Source organism: Vipera berus, assembly GCF_964194415.1.
Source record: "Vipera berus genome assembly, chromosome: 2".
NCBI classification, from domain to species: Eukaryota; Metazoa; Chordata; class Lepidosauria; order Squamata; family Viperidae; genus Vipera; species Vipera berus.
In genome coordinates this window covers 111,775,731-111,796,288 of record NC_138203.1, presented here as the reverse complement: position 1 = coordinate 111,796,288, position 20,558 = coordinate 111,775,731, and the positions used below count along the sequence as shown (strand labels likewise).

Below are 20,558 nucleotides of genomic sequence, written 5' to 3'. Positions count from 1 at the left end.
CAGCTTCAGTAGATGAACAAGAAACAAAATTCTGTTTGCGCACATGGCAGTACACAGGACATCCATTTAAAAACATCATATAACCTGAAGTACTTTTACGTGATTTCTTCTCGCTCGCCCAATCAGAATCTGCATAACAACATAACTCTGCATAGTCAGTATGTGTCAGTTCTAATAATAACTTCATGTTTTTAGTGTGCTTTAAGTATCTCAATAATTTTTTTAACACATGTCCAATGAAACTGTTTTGCCTTGCCTACGTGTCATGATAGGAGATTAACACTAAGTGCAATGTCGGGTCTAGTCCAACTACTAATATACGTAGCACGCTTTGGAATTGTTGCTGCTTTGGATTTGGATTTTTTGCAGACAGCACAATCCAAGAACACCTTACACCCCTTTGGATCCAAACCTCTTGCGAACCCTGGCATCTTCTTCAGAACACGGAAACTGGCATGACCCAATCTTCTATGCCACTTATGAATACACCTGTAATGCAAAGGTTTACCTGTTAGTCAATTCTCAACATTAGCATGTTTATTAGGAACCTCAGGCTTGCCGTGAGCAACCTGTGTCTTATTTGACTTCCTGTTAGCTTTAGGAGCCTTTGAAATAGTAACAGGATCTTTCTCTGGGACATCTCTCCCTGGGCCTGCACTCTCCCTTTTTGGATCTTGTATACTTGCCTGCTCTTGCTGCTTAGACTTTGGCTTTATGTAATAAACACCACCAATCAACATGGTTTCAGCAACAATATCTCCGTCTTTAACTACATAACTTGCTTTTTCAAGATGATGAACCTGGAATTTTGATACCCTAGACAAGTGACTCTGACTAAGCAAATTACTATTAGCTGATGGTACATAATAAACATCAGGAATAAACACATCGAGCTCTTCAAGATAAACAGTTCCTTTTCCCATGACCTGAACAGAATGATTTGAAAAAAAGTAAAGCTCACGAAGTTCAGGTTCAGGCTCGTGCATCTCTGTATAAAGCTCTTTTCTATAGGTAAAATGTAATGCTGCTCCACTGTCCAAAGTCCAAAGAAGTCGTCTGTCGTACTCTGGTTGAGGTTGTGGATCGTTGGTTAAAGCCAATGTGGCAAGTGGAGCTTGCGGATCACGCCTGGGACCACAACCATGACCTTGTCATCCGCTTGTACCTCTGCCTCCTCTGGAATCTGTTTCTCTGGGCTGGTACGTGGTGGGCGCTGGAAATTGTTGGGGACAATCCCGGGTGGCATGTCCCACACGATTGCAGATGTAACATCTTGGCATCCTTGGAACGTAGGCATTTCCATGGAAGGGACGCCTCGCTGGAGCTCTTGATGCAGGTGGTCCTCTTAAATGTGATGCGGCTTGCATAAGTGCCTCTTCTTCAGTTAAAATTCTGCATACATGATCCACTGTGCATTGAGCAATGGGCACTTGATTAATCTTGGTAATAGCATCTTTCCATTCATAGTTCAATGAGTTAATAATAATGCTGATCATTTGAAAGTCATCAATAGGATAGCCTTTTTCACCCAGTTCTTTTCTTATTCCTTTCATTTTAGTTAAGTGTTCTCCAATATATTCACCAGGTTTTAATCTAGAGCCATGGAACTCGGACAAAAGCAAACATGTAGACTCAATTGACGTAGGCCGATAACATGCTTCTAATTGAGTCCAAATTTGTTGAGCAGTTGTATCTTGTGAAAACATAAGCTGCAATTCAGTGTCCATTGACATCAATAATGTTGTGCATGCTTTATTATTCAAGTCCCATATATCAGGAGTCCATGCCTGGTTAGGAGGATTAAATACCATGCAAGGGGTACCTTCTCTGTGGAGCAAAAGTCCAACTTCACTGACCCATGCACTGTAATTTTGTGCTTATCGCTTCAATTTTGAGTCGCCAACCAGTGGTACAATAGAAGATGCCTGTTGAGGAACATGCATTTGAGGTACTGGCTTTGCAGGTTGTGCAATCTGGACTTGACCTGCAGGAGGCACCAGTGGCGCCTGTGCCAAGAATTGCGGCAGATGCATTGGGACTGCTGCTGGCTTTGGCTCAACTTGAGCTGCAATTCCACTCTGGCCAGCAGGAGGTGCTGGCGCTTGAGCTGCAATATTAAGTTGGCCTGCAAACGGCACTGGCCTTTGTATTTGAGAACCCAGTGGTAACTGCACTTGGGCTGTGCTCTATCTGGGACAGGAACCTGAATAGTAGCAGTATTAATAGGAATTCTAGCACCATCAGCTTGGAGCAATGATTGATGAATAGACATCTATGAAAACACATATTGCATTCTTTCTTTTTCTCCTATATTCCATATAGTAATTCATTTCTATCTTGTAAAACAAATTCACCAGCAGATGGTATTATAACATTATATTCAGGCATCACTGTAGCCTTGTGTGTCATTTGAAAATGTGATGCAGGTGCTTTCTGTTCACCTTTGTGTGACACAACACCCACTTGTGGGAGTGGCTTTGACTGGGAAAAGGAAGGCAATATGGCAAAATCTTGTGGGAGTGACTCTGGCTTGGAAGAAGAAGGCAATATGGTGGAATCTGGGATTTGAATCACAGCAGAGTCACTCTTATGCTACTTAATCAATAATGCATATGCTTTTGCCTGTTGCAGCTCTTGTTCAAATGCCTCTATTTGTTCACAATAACTTTGAACAACCTTCTCATGCAGAGTTTGTTCAGGGCTATGAGGAGAATAATGAATTACATCTTTCCAAAGTGAAACTTTAGGTCTGGCACTGAGCCACTCAAAATCAGCATGAGCCCCTTGAGTGTGAACTATTTCTGAGATGGCTGCATGAGAGCTAGTAAAATCAGAAGACGGTGTAACTGACCTTAAATCAGAGGCTGCAGTTTCTTCTCCAAGACGTGCAGCAGAAGCAAGTGGAGTCTATTCTTCGTCAGACTCCTTTCTATCTTTCTTTTTTTTTGGCATTTTTCAGTAATTGAGCACAGCGTTCCTCAGTCGCTGAACTAACTAAGGGACTAATAGCCTATACCAGGGGTGTCAAACTCAATTTCATTGAGGGCCGCATCAGCATTGCAGTTGCCCTCAGGGGGCCGGGTGGGTATGTCCAGGGTGGGTGTGACCTACTGGGTGGGCATGGCTAGAGTGCATATGGCCTACTGGGTGGGCGTGGCCAGCTCTACATCATTCACATCAAGGGTGCCTATGGGGGCCTGGGCAGGAGTGGGACAGATCTGAGGGTCTCTGGTAGAAGGAGGGTCTCTGAGCCAGGGCCAAGGCAGTGGGGGCCGTTCCCTCACTGTTTCCAGGATGGCTTCGTGGGCCACATGAAACCACTTCACGGGCCAGATCCGGCCCCCGGGCCTTGTGTTTGACATGTCTGGCCTATACACTTATCAGCATCAAAAAACAACCATCCTCTGCTACCGTGTCAGGGAGTAAATAAAAAAACTCCCTATCAGAGGGCGATGAACCGTGGTTCATTTGATGCATGATGAACATCAGGTAAAAAATAAAGAAAACCCCAAAGCATATATTCTACTATAAAACTTTTAATTACAAAGAAACTTGTAAAAACAAAGAAAGACTCATGACTAAATGTCTATCTCACCAGACAGCACAAAGAAAAGAAAAGAGAAAGTAACTTTTGTTTTGGACATGTGCACACAGCAATGAATATAAAACCAAACAAGAAACATGGCTGAACATGTGACACTCACCATGGTTACAATGATAAGATGACAATACATCTTGCAAAAAAACCAGACTGCAACGAGCTTACTGACAAAAACTAAAAAACGCAGTGACAGGGGTCCTAGTTTACCTGTACTATATCCTTATTTACATTGAAACAAAATATGAACACATTAAGCTAGTCAGAGTGGTACTGAAAAAAACTGTGCTCTTCCAAACTGTATGCCAAACTAACAAAATGTGAATTTCACAAAGATCATATTGATTGCCTGGGTTATCAAATGAAGGGATAGATATAGACCCAGAGAAAGTGAGGGCAGTCTTGGACTGGGCACCCCCGAAAACCAGGAAACAACTCCAAAGTTTCTTAGGATTTGCAAATTTCTACAGACAATTCATCCCATCTTTTGCACAAATTGCCCTCCCAATTACAAACCTGTTAAAGACCAGAGGGGGGATAAACTAAAGCCGAGTCAACCATTAAAATGGACAGAAGAATGTCAAGTGGCTTTTGAGAAACTTAAGCAACTTTTTTATGGAGCTGGTTTTGAAAAACCTGGACCCAGAACAACCCTTTATAATTCAGGCTGATGCCAGTGATGTGGCTGTGGGAGCAGTTTTGCTCCAATGAAATAATGAGGGACAATTGCAACCTTGTGCTTACACCTTGAGGAAATTGTCAGAGACTGAACAGAGGTGGACAGCCTGGGAGAAAGAGGCCTACACTGTATGGCAGGCTTTACTAACTTTGAGACATTTCCTCGAAGGAAGTAAAATACCATTTCAAGTATGGACTGATCATAAGAACCTTGAAGCCATAAAAACACTCAGAAAAGTCTCTCCTAAACAAGCAAGCTGGTCCCAACATTTACATCATTTCAATTGTACAATTCATTACCTCCCTAGGGGAAAGAATTTTCTACCTGATGCCTTCTCCAGGTTACCACAATATAACAGTAAGAAACCAGAAGTGGCAAACCCTTTCTGGATCTTCATCAGCTAGCAGCCCCTGTAACCAGGGCCCAATCAAAACCAATGCCTCCTGTTGGAAGTACTTTATTATAGCAATTTAAAACTGCCTTAGAAACAGATGAATGGTTTCATAACCATAACCTGTGTGCGTTAAAAGATGGATTCATGTGGATTGGAGAGAAGCTTTATGTCCCAGAAGCCTTGAGACTTAAAGTGATGCAAGCAGGACAAGATTTGAAAATTGCTGGACACTTTGGTTTTCTAAACAGTTAGGCCAACCTGCTACTGTTTGCTGAATGTAAGGACCCACTTCAATCTACATCTTAAGAAGACAGAGCTCTTGGAAATAGTTTCTTCCAACAGGAATCTTTATTAAGAGAAATTAACTGAAGGCATGCTAGATTGGATCTGGGGAGTCTTCCCCACCATTCAATGTTTTGAAGTGTTTCCAAGCAGCCCCACCCCAACCCCCAGTTCTTCCGGGTGATCCAAACCAGTGGATTCTAGGTGTTTATTTCAGGAAAGATATTATCAGTCTGGCTCCCTTGGCATGATCATTCAATCCTTTTATTGCCCAGACTCCAAGTGTTGTATCTTTCCCCCTCTCCTTTTCCCTCGCTGTCGGTAATGGGAAGAGCTTCAGAGAGGCATAGGATGAAAGGCAGATGGCTACATTGTTATATTTAGTATACCCGGAGTGAATCAACAAAAGGTTACTTTGTAGTGAAGACAGGAAGTGAAAGTAATAAAAGTCCCCATGCATACCCCTCCCCTTTTTTAGCATGACAGTATCCAGGAGACAGTAAGGGTTGGATTTTTAATCAGAGAAGATAGATAGAAATGAAATCTAATTGGATTCTGACACTGAGGTTGCCTATAATACACTGCTGTACATTTGTGGCCATGCTTGAACTCCCCACCAAAGAACCTGAGATCCCCTCCTTGCAGGAGTGGCTCAAACAATTGCAAAACACCTGGCCAGTGGTCAGGAAGATCCTGGGTGAATCCAGGGAGGCCTATAAAGCCCAAGCTGACAAATGGTGGGTAAAGCAGAAACCATATAAAGTTGGAGACTGTTTATTCCTCTATGGAATATTTACAGTCTTTGCAACCTTCAAAGAAATTGGGGCCTAAATTTATCGGACCTTTTCCAGTTAAGCACATTATTAATCCTGTGACTGCTGAACTAAATTTGCCAAGGAATCTACAGAAAAACCCTCGTGTTTTCCACTGTAGTTTGCTCAAACCAGAGGTTACTTCCAATCTCAGGCCTCCTGCACCCCTGGTGCCAACACCTATCATGGTTAAGGGAGAACAACATTTTGAAATCAGGGACATTTTAGACTCTTGAACACACCATGAGGTGACACAGTACCTAGGAGCTTGGAAGAATCTCCCTTCTGCCCAGAATGAGTGGGTTATGCTGCGCTGCAGAAGGGAGATGATGGCGGTGAGCCAGGGGTGTGTGCGAGACAATGCAGAGTGGCAGTGGTGAGGGGTAGGTGTGCACCAGAGCCTGCCTTCCTCCACCACTGCCCCCACCAGTGCAAGCAAGCTTTGCTTCTGGAGCTGCTGCCGGCCGGGCCTGATGATGCAAGGATTGCTGCTGCTGCCTTCTGCTTCCCTGCATGGCCAGCTGGCTGAGGGGCTCAGAGCTGCAGGAGCAACAGCAGCCATTGCCCCCATCAGAGTTGCAGAGCTGTTGAGGCACAGGCCGGGTGAGGGCTCCCTTCTGGCCATCCCAGGGTCATTTCTGTTGTAGCATGAGCAACTGCGTGGAAACAATGAGGAGACAGCATAATACGTAATGTCTTTTATTGATTACATGCTGGAACTGGCTAGCCCCCACCCCTGGTGCCCCTTATATCTTACTGATACCCCCTGCAGTCAGCCAACCTGGTTGCTCTGTGTTCCCGCCGGCCAGGTGACACCCAACCCGGTGTCCTATATTTCCTGCCGGACAGGTTGACCAATCAGGTCCCTGACCGATGCCACCTGGTGTTACGGTGGCATACACAACACCCCTTCCCCCCCAATGAGAACACTACTACTCTAAAATTCTCACAACTACTACTACTCTTCAAGACCTCACATAGTCCTTCAGGTATGATGGGGGTTTGTGAATCCTGGCCGGGTACCTTCCCAGTTGCTTACCAACCATTGCTTCACTACGTTGAGATGCCTCTTCTGATACTGGCTGACCCCCCCTCCCGTGACAGCTCTGTGGTGAGTTACGACTGAGGCCTTCCCTCTGGCACAGTATTACTGTTGGCTTCCATTGTTGTCATTGTTTTGGATGGTGTTGGCCCTGTTGCCTGATAAGCAGCTGCCGGTAGTGATCTTGCAACGGTTCTAATTGCAGTCCCTTGGGCTTCTGCTGTGTGTAGCCTTCTTCTTGTTGTTGTTGTGGGAGGTTCTCTGGTGCCCGCTTCCTTAGCTGATCAATATGTCTTCTTACCAGCCAGTCCCCTTCCCCCTCAACAACATAAGACAAAGGCCCAATTTTGTCCACCACCACCCCTTACATCCACTTTTCTCCCACTCCATAGTTTCTGGCCCACACTAGTTCCCCAACAGATAATGTCCTGGCTGTGTTGGGCTGTTCTACCTCAGTGGCCACTCTGTCTCAGTGAAGTCTGTCCAGTCTAGTTATCAATCTCCTTCCCCAGCGCAGCTCAGCTAGGCTCTTACCCATCACTGTACAGGGTGTAGTGTGTTGAGCCAACAAGAATTACGCCAGTCTCTGATGCCAATTGCCAGCAATAATTCTTTGCAGTGCGTCTTTAGTAGATCTTATGTTTCTCTCTGCCAAGCCATTACTGGACAGGTGGAAAGGTGCAGCCGTTGTGTGTCTAATCGAGTTGGCCTTGAGGAAGTCCTGGAATTCGGTAGATGTGAATTGAGGGCCATTATCAGATACTATTACATCAAGTAACCCATGTGTGGCACTAACCCTCTTAGTGGATGTCATACTTTTCACAGGGACCACCTCTAACCACCTAGAGTAGCTGTCTACTACCACTAAGAACAATTGTCCTTGGAAAGGCCCAGCGTAGTCAATGTGAACCCTGGACCACGGGTTGTGAGTGGTTTCCCACCTGTGCACTGGGGTACGTGGTTGCTCAGGTCTGGATTTCTGATATTGATAGCACCCCGCAACTTGTTGTTCAATGGCTCTATCCAGACCAGGCCACCACACATAACTCCTAGCAAGGGCCTTCATGCGCACAATTCCCGGGTGATCCTCATGTAGGTCCCTTAAAACCCTATTTCTGAGTTTGTCTGGCACTATCACTCTGTTACCCCATAACAGACATCCTTTGTGTGAAGACATTTTGTTTCTCCGCACAAAGTATGCCTGACCAGCATGTAATCAATAAAAGGCATTACGTATTATGCTGTCTCCTCATTGTCTCCACACGGTCGCTAATGCTACAACAGTGGTGACGAAGGTGGGATCCCGTGAAGCGCTGTAAACAGCACATCGGAAGAGCTGGATAGTGCCTGCCGCTGAAGGCAGAAAGACAGCTGTGCAATGCGGGAAAATTTGAAAAGCTGGAACAAAATGGCGAAGCTAGGCATTGTGCAGGAATTCGATACCCACCACCCTGAAGATTGGGAGAATCATGTATGGCAAATTGAAGGATACTTGCTAGTCAACGGCATAACGGAGGACCGTAAGAGAGCGGCGGCTTTATTGTCCCTCAGTGGACCGGCGGTCTACCATATAGCTGTGTGGGCCTGTGCCAACCAGATGGGGTCGCCGCAATGTCGTATGCTGAGCTCAATAAAAGACTGAGCCAACACTTCATGCCCAAACGTTCCAAGCTCTTTTGGAGGCGAATATTTGAGCGACAGAATCAGTGAACGGGGGAATCCCTAACTGATTTTGTGGCAGCAGTGCGAGAAGTCGCATGCCATTGCAAGTATGATGACTTAGATGTCCGGATCTGGGATAGAGTGGTCCTAGGGCTCCGAGACAAATGGTTACAGAACAAGATCATCGCCAAGCCCACAAGGACCCTACAAGAAGTACTCGACGACCTCCTGATGCACGAGTCAACCGACCAACGTGACTCCCCCCGCAATAGCAATGGCGCTAGCGGTTCTATCCACCAAGAAAGCCTTGTGGACGGTGGGGTGGGAGATTTCAATTGCGAGACAGAGATAGACAAAGTCACACAAAGATTTGAGAGGACACCCATTAGGAATGACCGCCGTGATACCGCGGACAGACAATGAGGAGACAGCATAATACGTAATGCCTTTTATTGATTACATGCTGGAACTGGCTAGCCCTCACCCCTGGTGCCCCTGATATCTTACTGATTCGCCCTGCAGTCAGCCAACCTGGTTGCTCTGTGTTCCCACCGGCCAGGTGACACCCAACCCAGTGTCCTACATTTCCCGCCAGACAGGTTGACCAATCAGGTCCCTGACTGATGCCACCTGGTGTTACGGTGGCATACACAACAATTTCCACAAACACTGATAGGGCTGTGGAAGGGAGATGGTGGCAGTTCTGATTTCCCTCCCTGCTGGCTGTCTCCCCTCCAGCCCTCTGCCCAGCAACCCTTCTGCACAATCCTACATGACCATGGTGTGGATGAGAGGCTTGGCTGGTGTGGGGGGTGGCTTTCCTCCACCTAGGCATCCTGACCCTTCTGCCCCCCCCCAGCCAGACTCCTTTGCCTTCCCCCAGCCAGGGCCTGCTGACCCCTCCACCCTCCTGTACTCATCCCAGTCTAAGACTCCTGCAGTCGCCCCCCAAGTGTACCCTCCTGCCCCCCCCCTGCTGGGACCTCCTGCCCCCACCCCAGCTGACCCCCCCCGAGCAGCCCATCCTAACCAAGATGGAGGGAAGGTGAGGTGAGAACTGGTTGTTAAATTATTTGAAACCACCAATGCCTCCACATATATTGGACTTCTGCTCACATAAACCCTAGCAAACTTCTGCAAACTTGCTCTTTGGTGCATGTTGTTAACAAATGTATGTATAGCATATTGTATTTTTTTTAATTTTATTTATTTTAATCCCATTTATATCCCGCCCTTCTCTGAAGACTCAGGGCGGCTTACAATTTAAGCACAAACCAATGTGCTTAGCAATAGCCTTCATTCTATGTATATGCCTGCTTATTAGGGCTTTCCCCCCCCAAGCGGCATTATTACAAAGTCAGCTTATTGCCCCCAACAGTCTGGGTCCTCATTTTACCTACCTTGGAAGGATGGAAGGCTGAGTCAACCTTGAGCCTGGTGGGATGCGAACCTGCACTAATTGCAGGCAGCTGGTGTTACTTAAGGAGGCATTAGCCCCCTGCTCCACCAAGGCTCTTTTGTATGCAATTGTATGCAATTTATTTCTCATATTATGCAATTTTAGAATTATAGTATTAAAATAGAGGATTTGGTCAATATGATATGAGGCTCTGGTAAAACAGGAGCAATTGAAGTAGCTGTATATGAAGGTATTAATTCTTTGGAAGACTTGCTGATTATTTGACTCAGGAGCTTTGGCTCCTGAGCCTGTGGAATGTGCTTCCTGGACTTCTTTCTCAGTATCTATTTCTCCTCTGGCATCAGCTCCAAGTCTGGGACTCTTTCTTCACTTTGAGCCACTGTGAATCTATTCATATGTATGGCTTCCTCATAAATTGGGGGAGTCTCTGTTTGGGCAGGATGATGCACTGTTGGCACTCCATTGTGGGAATGAGCTACTGCTAGTATTCGCCTAGCAGCTGGGCCAAACATGGAATGGAGAGCTGAAAGGGAAAATATCAAAATATCAGGTTACAACAAACATTACAACTACAATTATATCTAATTACAGTATATCTAACAATACAACATTACAACTAAAAATCCAGTAATGATTAAGAATAGAAATTATTCTCATGTGTTGAGTGATTGATTATATACTATTAAAAGAATTCTACAAAAATGCTCATTGAATTTGAGAAACAGTTTTAATTCTTTGCTGAAGAGATTATCCTTCTGAAATTCTGCACAGTACTATTACATATAGCACTTAAAAATAGATAACATGCTATGTAAAATATATTAAAATATTTAAAAATGTTATACTATAATGCTTAACCACAATATCTCAGATTTACTCATGGTATGAAATGACCCTTAGTACAAAACCAAAGTAAAAAGTAACAAAGAAAATATTTTATTTTTAAAAAATGGAAGAGCAAAAGGATGGATTGAAAGAGGTAAAAATGGTATTGTATACAAATTGAGCAGACAAAGCAATTAATAGTTATGAAAGATAAAAAGAAATCTATTCAGCCCATCAGAAAGAGCAAACCAGATTCTTTTAAAGACCAGACTAAGTCTTGAATCTGTCTTTCCCTGCAAAACTGCTTAAACAAATGAGATTCAAGCAAGATAGGAAGCAAACACAGGGTCGTTAAAAAGGACTCAGATGCCTTATACACTAAAGTTCAAAGTACAGGAAACAAACAGGATGAACTTGAAGTTGTAGTACATGAAGGCAAATAGTACATTGCCATTATAGAAACTTGGTGGTATGAAACCCATGACTGTAATGTAGATAGATGAGATAGATAGATGATAGATAGATAGATAGATAGATAGATAGATAGATAGATAGATAGATAGATAGATAGATAGATAGATAGATAGATAGATAGATGATAGATAGATAGATAGATAGATAGATAGATAGATAGATAACATTCAAACATAGTATATACAACATATGTATAGACCTACACCCTTAGACATAAGCAGGGCTTTTTTTCATAGAACACAGTGGAACAGAGTTCTGGCACCTTTTTTCGATGGATTTCCCAGAGTTGCGTTCTTTTCCTATTGTTTCCCTTCCTATCCTCATTTGTTTTTGAAAATGCCCTGCTGGTGGTACGGTGTGAACAGGCTCCCCTCTGGTGCTGTCTGCCTCCTCTAGGAGGAGCCATGAGGCACTGGAGCACCACAGCCAGAGCATGGCTTGATTGGCTGGGTCAGACCATGTGGTATGGAAACCGACGTGGCAGTGGGAGACAAATAAACATGGAGGGCATTTTTCATGAGAGCGTGAGTGAGTATTTTGCTATGAGGTTAAAAAGAGGCAAAGTAAAAGGAAAGAAAGGCGGCTGGCATGGAAGCTTGCCCAACAGTGAAACTTTGCTGTTTTAGTTCCTTGGGTAGTTTAAAGGTTGGGATGTCTACGAAAATCTCTTTTTAGTCTTTTATACTTTATATTCAAACTGCAGAGGGGAAGAATAAGAATAAAGCCAATGTCTTGTGATTTGGAGGTATTATTATTATTAATAATATATTAATTATGTATTGATCAGATGTAAAGATAGACCTACAGTATGAGGTTTAATCAGATCTATTTATTAAATTGTGTTTAACTTAAAGGTAAATCAAAAGTAATCTGTTCACTGATAAAGTTTCAACTTTAATTTGTTTCAAGTCAATATCCATATTGAATTCCAAATGTATATTTTTCCATCTTGTTTCACAACTTTTTAACAATAATTCAATCTTCTACAAGCAACCAAATTTTGTTTCATTGGGCCAATTTCATTCCACATAGAAAGCTGACATTTCCACTCATTAAATTAAATGGGTATGCCAGTGGTAAAAGATAAATAAAATGCCTTCTTGTAATTTAAAGCTACACAGTGCATGGTAACATTAATAGTATTACCTTGAACAAAATCCTAGTCTTTTAGAAACACTAAAAATTGAAGATTTTTTGTTTTCAACTATACAGGTAAATCTTGCAGGCTAGCCAAGGCGGGTTGTATGATGTATGTGAGTTCCTGCACCTTTTTTTTAACAAAAAGCACTGCATATAAATAACATATATATATTAATCTCTGTCCATCGTAAATACATAACAGAAGGAGGAAGCTTTAGTGTATGGGACAAAACTGTGATTGAATCTGGATGTTCTGCTTTAGATACCACGAAGCTTCCTCCCAGAAGGTAACAAAGAAAACAGGTTGTGAAGAAGATGTGTAGTCCCAGACAATCTACAGCTACAAGGATTTAAATTGTTCAAAATAAACAGACCTAATGAAGGAGGAGATAGAGCAGGATTTAAAATATATAAAGAAATAGCTGCACCTCTATAGAAAAGGGGGGGAAACTGATGGAAACCTTCTCTAATGTATTTGGATTAATATAAAAGAAAAAGGAAAGACATTGCCAATACTCCAGAAGATAGGCTCAAGATATAGAAGGATGTTGACAAACTTGAACACTGGGACCTATCTAACAAAATGAAATTCAAATTCAGAGAAAAGTAAGGTTTTTCACTTAGACAAGAAAAACCAAATGCACAGGTACAGAATAGGTGATACCTGGTCAACAGTAGTAACTATGAAAGGGATCTTGACCTCTAGTGGACAATCACTCAAATATGAGCCAACAATGTGGTGTACTTTCCAAAAAAGCCAACACAGTCCTAGGCTGCATTAATAGACAGATAGAATCAAGATCACATGAAGTGTTAATACCATTTTATAATGCCTTGGTAAGACTATACTAGGAATAGTGCATCCAGTTTTGGTCGCGACAATATAAAAAATATATTGAGACTCTAGAAAGAATGCAGAGAAGAGCAACAAAGATGATTAGCGAACTGGAAGATAAAATGGTTGCAGGATTTGGGTATGTCTAGTTTAATGAAAAGAAGGACTATGGGTGAAATGATAACAGTGTTCCAATATCTGAAGCAGGGGTCCCCAAACTTAGGTCTGCAGCCTAGTACTAGGCTGTGGACTGTTGGCCATTGGGCCGCATGAGTGGCTGGCCACTGCACGCTTGTGTGCATGCTCACCCCCTCCACTCACTCCAGCATTGAGGTGTGGCGTAGGTGCTACAATGCCATAAGTGTCATATAGGTTATAGTATTCCTGCGAGTGCACACATCCCCACTTGTGCTAGGATTGCAGCATTGAGCGGGTGCTAGCATCACCCAAGCATTGCATAGGCACTCATGGCCTGTTGCGTTGCGTGTGTGTGCACCCCCATTCATACATGCACACACTCACACACATAAGAGCACCTCCACATACAACCCCGCCCTGGGCCGCCAACTCAGAAAGGTTGGGGACCCCGATCTAAGGGGCTGCCACAAAGAAGAGGGGGTCAACCTATTCTCCAAAGCACCTGAAGGCAGGACAAGAAGCAGTGGATGGAAACTAATCAAGGAAGAAACCAATCTAGAACTAAGGAGAAATTTCCTGACAGTTAAAACAATTAATCAGTGGAATGACTTGCCTCCAGAAGTTATGGGTGCTCCAACACTGGAAGTTTTTAATAAGAGATTGGATAATCATTTGTCTGCAATAGTACATATTTTCCTGATTGAGGAAGAGGTTAGACAAGAAGACCTCCAAGGTCCCTTCAAACGCTATTGTTCTGTTATTCTAGTGTATACTGCAGACTACCCAAACAAATGTAGGGAGCTCTTAACTTACAACAGTTCATTTAGAGACTGTTCAAAGTTACAACGGCACTGAAAAAGGTGACTTGTGACCATTTGTCAGACAATTGTTGCTGCATCCCCATGGTCACATGATTTACATTCGGATGCTTAACAACTGGCTCACATTTATGATGGTTGCAGTGTCTCAGGGTCATGTGATCACCTTTTGCAAAATTCTGATAATCAAAATCAATGGAATATAATAGAATAGAACTGGAGGGGACCTTGGAGTTCTTCTAGTCCAGCCACCTGCTCAAGCAGGAGAACCTATACATCTCAAACAGGTGGTTGTCTAGTCTCTTCTTAAAAATCTCCAGTGATGGAGCACCCACAATTTCTGGGGGTAAGCTTTTCCACTGGTTGATTGTCTTCACTATCAGGAAATGTCAGGACCTACTCCACCCACATCTTAAGAAGGCAGAACTCTTGGAGACAGTTTTTTCCAAGCAGGAACTTTTACTAAGAAATAGGAGATAGCAGGCATAATAGACAGGATATGAGGGATTCCCTTACAGATCGATATTTTTAAAATACCCCCAAGCAAACCCCACCCCACATTTCATTCGGCCAGTTCCAGATCAGCCAATCTCCAGGTGGCAAGTCCACCATCGAAAAAGAAAGATAAAAATCTGTTTGCAGCACTATCATTTCCACAGCTCCTCACACTTCCTTCGGAGAAACAAACCAGATCCTGGAGAGCTGCACTACTTACTCCCACCTCCTTTCTAGTTGCCAAGTTCAGAGAGAATGCCTAGTATAGAAAGCTATTGGTTACATTGTAATGGATAGCAGACAGGAAAATGAACAAAAGGTTACATTTAATAGAGGAGGTGAAAGCAATAAAGCCCCATGCCTGTTCCCTCTCCCCCTTGGGAATATGGCAGAATACAGGAGGTGAGATTTGATTTTAGCTCAGAGGAGATAGTTAGAAATGAAATATAAATGGATTCTGACATCCTGCCCCCCTTAAAAATAGGAGAGATCCACCTGTAGGGGAAACAAAAATATAGATGTTAGCTTGGTTTGTTGGGATATTCTGTATGAAACCTCTTTAGCAGTTTGGTGCCCTGATGTGATGTTTATGGACCCACTCATTTTCTGAGGAGGGAAGGTGTTTTCCATGCTACTAGGTATTGAGTTGCTCCGTGATTCTTTCTAGAATCTAGGATTTCTTTTACTTTGAAGTGTTGTTCTCCTTCAACCATGATTGGAGGTGGTGGTGGGGATTTTTGGCCGTAAGGGAGACTGTTGTTCCCTTTTCAGCAAATTGCAGTGAAAGATTGGGTGTATTTGCCTAGGATTTTTGGGTAGTTCTAATTCTACTGTTACTGGGTTTATGATTCTTTTAATTGGAAAAGGTCCTATATATTTTGGTCCAAGTTTTTAACAGGGCTGTAGGGATTTTAGGGATTTTGTAGATAAATATACCATTTCTCCTACACTGAATGGTGTGGGTTCGACTCTGTTTTTGTCTGCTTGTGTTTTGTCTGCTTGCCTAGCTTCACCTAAAGCTTTCCTAACAATTGGCCAGGTGTTTTACAATTGTACAATCCATTCTTTCAGTGATGGGATTTCCGATTCATTTGGGATTAACTCTGACATAGGGTTGAAACTTTGAATGGTAGCTATTTGAAAAGGAGTGTAGCCTGTGCTGGAGTGGACTGCTCAAGTACTGAGTTCCCATGTTCTGATTGGCTGTTCCCTTGAGGGTGATGACTAGATGACAGTCTCTGAGTGGTTCCTAAGAGGGATAAAAATTCTTCCAAAACTTTGACATAAATTGCACTCCCCTATCAGATATGATGAGTTGGGGTGCCCCATGCAGTCTGTAAATGTGCTGCACGAATAGTTTCGGTAAGGCTTTTACAGTGGGAATCTTTGGGCAAGGGATAAAGTACATTTGTTTGGAAAATAGATCTGTAACTCCCGAGATGACAGCGTTCCCGTTGCTTTCTGATAATTCCACTATAAAATCCATGAATATTACTTTCCAGGGGGCTGATGGGTTTGCCACTGGTTGTAACAGTCTGGGTAACTTCCCCTGTAGCCTCTTGGCCATTGCACATGTTGGGCAGCTGGCCACATAGCTTTCTATGTCCTTTTTCATGGATGGCCAGCAAAATTGCCTCTTAATTAAATGTTAAGTTTTTACAAGTCCAAAATGCCCTGCTGATTTTGTATCTTGGCACAACTGCATGAAATTGATCCTCTGGGTGGCTGGTATATATAACTTTTCCCCTACCCAGGGTAGTCCATCTTTGATTGTGCACACATGTTTATTTTTCTGGAACCATTCATCTGTTTCCAAAGTCTTTCAGAATTCGATTCCAGTTTGGTTGCCCAGCTGCAGCTTTATTTTAGCTTGGCCTCTGGTGGTTACTGGCAGTGCCAGTTGTTGTTTGGGCATAAGTGGTTTAGAGTCAGTGGCTCGTGTGCTGTTGTGTTGGGGCACACGAGACAGTACATCTGCCAGGAATTTCTTCCCCGCCGGCAAGTGTTTAAGTGTAAAATGGAATTGGTGAAAGTGCTGAGACCAGCGGGCTTGCTTAGGAGTGAGCTTTCTGGGTGTTTTTAGCATTTCCAATTTTTTGTGGTCTGTCCAGACCTGGAAGTGGATTTTATTTCCTTCAAGGAAAGGACACCATGTACTGTAAGTAACGACCACCTCACAGCATAAGCCTCCTTTTCCCACACCGGCCAGCGTTGTTCTGTTTCAGTAAATTTCCTGGATGTATATGCACATGGCTGCAGTGCCCCCTCATCATTTTCCTGTAATAATACAGCTCCCACAGCCACATCACTTGCATCTGTATTATGAAAGGTTTATCTGAGTCTGGGTGCCTTGGTACAGGTTTGGCAGAACCCTTTAGCCTCTCAAATGCCGCTTGGCATTCCATTGTCTATTTCAGGGGATGGGTGGGTTTCACTGGGGGCCCTTCTCATTTTTAACAAGTTCATGAGAGGCAGGGCTAAGTGGGCGAATGAAGGGATGAATTGGCTTTGTAATTGCTTTCTTGTGTGGGATGGTGCCAATTCTAATACTGCCCTGACTTTCTCGGGGTCCATTTTGATGCCCTGCGGGGATATGCGATACCCCAGGTAGTCTATTCATTCCTTGTGGAATTTGCATTTTTATAATTTGGCATATAGGTGAGCAGCCCGCAATTTTTTAAAAACTACTCTGACTAGGTTAATATGCTCCTCTTTGGTCTTGGTGAAAATAAGTAAACCAGGACCCCCTTAAATAGGTGCTCTCTTGGCACTTCATTGATTAGTTGCATAAAAACTGTGGGGGGCCCTTGCAATCTAAATGGCAAAACTTTGAACTGGTAGCACCCCATTGGACAATTCATTCCCTTCCTTGATCCTAATGCGGTATTATGCTTCTCTTAGGTCTACTTCGGTAAAAAAAAATCCTTCCTTTCGATAGGTGGGATAGCATGTCCTTCATGAGGGGTAGGGGATATAGATTACTTTTGCTAATTGCATTCAGAGAGCGGTAATCAATGCAGAAACGCGAAGTGCCATCCTTCTTCTCCCTAAAGAGGACTGGGGTGGCCACTTTGGGTTTGGCAGGTTCAATAAATCCCCTTTCTAAGTTTTATTTATGAATCTTTCCATCTCCTCTGTCTCTTTAGGGCTCATGGAGTACAGCCTGGGCTTTGGGAGTTTTACCCTGGGTTTGATTTCGTTTTTTAAACATTTTTTATTAGTTTTATAGGGTTAAAAAGGAAGATAGGGAAATGGGGATTTGGGATAGGGTAAGGGTAGGTATTGGGGTTTCCCCCAATAACATTCAATATTTGGCAAACAGCATGTTGTCTGGGTAAATATATATAAGTAAAGATAATGAGCCTAACAATAACATTGATAGATATCATAAATTATCAATCACAATACTAAATTTTCAATGTACAGTATGATAACATTCTTAGTCAAGATTCAAAGTTACATATCACATTCCTTTCTCTCTAACTCGTTTATCTAGCCATTGATAAAATTTATTCCAAGTTCTATAATAGACTAAATGCTCTTTCTCTTTAATCTCTAAGGTTAATCTATCTATTTCTGCACATTCCAATATCTTCTTAATTAATACTTCTTCAGTTGGTGACTTTTCATTTTTTCAATATTGGGCATACATAATTCTCAATGCTGTCAATACATGTAACATTAAGTATCCGCTCTCCTTATCATAATTAGGGCCTATCATTCCTAAGAGAAACAATTCTGGTTTAAATTCTATTTGTTTTTTAATCATCTTCTCTAACCATAAATGTATCTTAAGCCAGAACCTTTTTGCTTTAGGACATGTTCACCAGATATGATAATAAGTACCTGGTCTTTGTTTACATTTCCAACAAACATTTGAAGTATTTTTAAACATTTTAGCTAGTCTTACTGGTTTCATATGCCATCTATAAACCATTTTATACAAATTTTCTTTATATGATACAGCTTTGGTTAGTGTAATATTTCTATCCCATAGCTTTTCCCATTCTTCAAGCTCTATGGTATGACCAGCATTTTTTGCCCATATTATCATTGTTTCTTTAACTTGCTCCTCCTCCATCTTTAAGTTAAGAAGTAATCTATAAAGTTTTTTAATCAGTTTTTCATCTGTTTTTAACAATGTAAGATCAAGTTCTGTCTGTTCCTTATGGAACCCCATTGCTTTCATGTCTTTTCCGTATCTCGATTGAATTTGTAGATATGGCCACCATGGTAAGACAATACCTTGTTGTTGTAATTCTTGTCTAGATTTCAATCTTCCTTCATTATCCAGTAGGTCTTTATATGTTACAATTTTATCATAGTTAATTAAGTTTGGGTAAGCAAAGGCTTCCATTGTTAATAGCTATCCAGGTATCTTAGTATAATTTTTTTCTTTTATTTTTCCCCACTCTGAGTGAAGTGCATTTCTTATAGCATGGGTCTGAAAATATCTATGTACTTTATTCTTTCCATACCACAGAAAGGCATGCCAGCCAATCTGCAGGTCATGCCCCTCTAGGTATAGTAATCTTTTGTCTCTAAGTGTTATCCATTCTTTAATCCACGTTAAAATAGCTGCTTGGTAATACAATTTCCACTCTGGAAGTCCAAATCCTCCCCTTTCTCTAATGTCCTGTAGCAATTTCACTTTGATTTGTGCTATTTTCACTTGCCAAACAAATTTCAAAATTATGGTATTCAATTCATCATAAAAGGCTTTTACTAGTTTTACCGGAATGGTTTGAAATAAAAAAAGTATTTTTGGTAGAATATTCATGTTAACTGTAGCTATTCTCCCCAATAATGACAGTTGGAGATTTTTCCACTTTTCTAAGTCCAGTTTTATTTGTTTTAAAAGTTTTGTATAGTTGTCCTCTTTCAGTGTTATACATCTTGCTGTTAAATAAATTCCCAAGTATTTAACTTTTTTAACTGTTTGAAGATTTGTTTTTCTTGCAAGTTGCATTTTCTGTTTTTCTGAAGTTTTTCCGATGTATTTGTAGTTCTAGTTCTCTAAGTTGCTCCCTAAGCTTTAATTGTAGTTATTTCTTTTCTTTGTTCTTCTTAGCAATATAAGTTATGGCCAGACCTCTAAAGTATGCTTTGGCAGTGTCCCAAACGTTCTGAAGTGATGTTTCTTCCTCCTTATTGATTTTAAAGAAGAATTCCATTTCCTTTATTGCTAATTGCAGGAATTCCTTGTCCTTCATTATCAATGTATTTAGAGACCATCTAGGTTTCTTCTTAATTCCTTTCCATATCATTTTTATTGGATTGTGGTCTGCCCAGTCATTGGTTTCAATTTCTGCCTCTTGGATCATCAGTTTCAGGTCCAACAACATCCATATCATGTCAATTCTTGACCATGATTTGTGTCTATTTGAGCAAAAAGTATATTGTAGTTTCTCTGGGTTTTTCTCTCACCATATATCTAAAATACTAAGTTCTTCTAACATTTTTGGAAAAAAAATTTTTTAATTCCATTTATATCCCGCCCTTCTCCGAAGACTCAGGGCGGCTTACAAACTTAGCAGAAAATGGTTTAGGAAGTAAATTTCCTCCTTTAGGAAGTAAATTTCCTCCTTTCCATCCTTGTTTAGCACTTTTATAGTCCAAGGTTCTATCCACTATTGCATTAAAGTCTCCCATTATACAAAGGTATTGATAATTTGGGTCTAATATTTTCTTATATAAACAGGTAAAGGTTCCCCTGCACATGAGTGCTAGTCGTTTCCAACTCTAGGGGCCAGTGCTCATCTCCGTTTCAAAGCTGAAGAGCCAGCACTTGTCCGAGGACGTCTCCGTGTGTCAGAATCCATTTATATCATATTCATAAATGTATGTTTAAAACATTATTCCATGGATCCTGCCATCTCCCGATGAGGAGGGAACAAATGTGTATTGAGCCTGTATTAGGCATTTCAAAGGAAAAGAGAAGCCT

General features: G+C 42.0%; 1 protein-coding gene across 1 annotated transcript in view; it reads right to left on the bottom strand.

The window, feature by feature from the left end:
* Positions 1-10,212: 10,212 nt before the first annotated feature.
* Positions 10,213-20,558, bottom strand: part of TMEM52B (transmembrane protein 52B) — a gene marked incomplete at both ends in the record, with an annotated part of 73,431 nt that continues 63,085 nt past the window's right edge. Inside the window, one exon of the mRNA XM_081316280.1 lies at positions 10,213-10,412. Within this exon, the coding sequence (XP_081172406.1) occupies positions 10,213-10,412 (200 nt within the window). The remainder of the gene's footprint in view (positions 10,413-20,558) is intronic.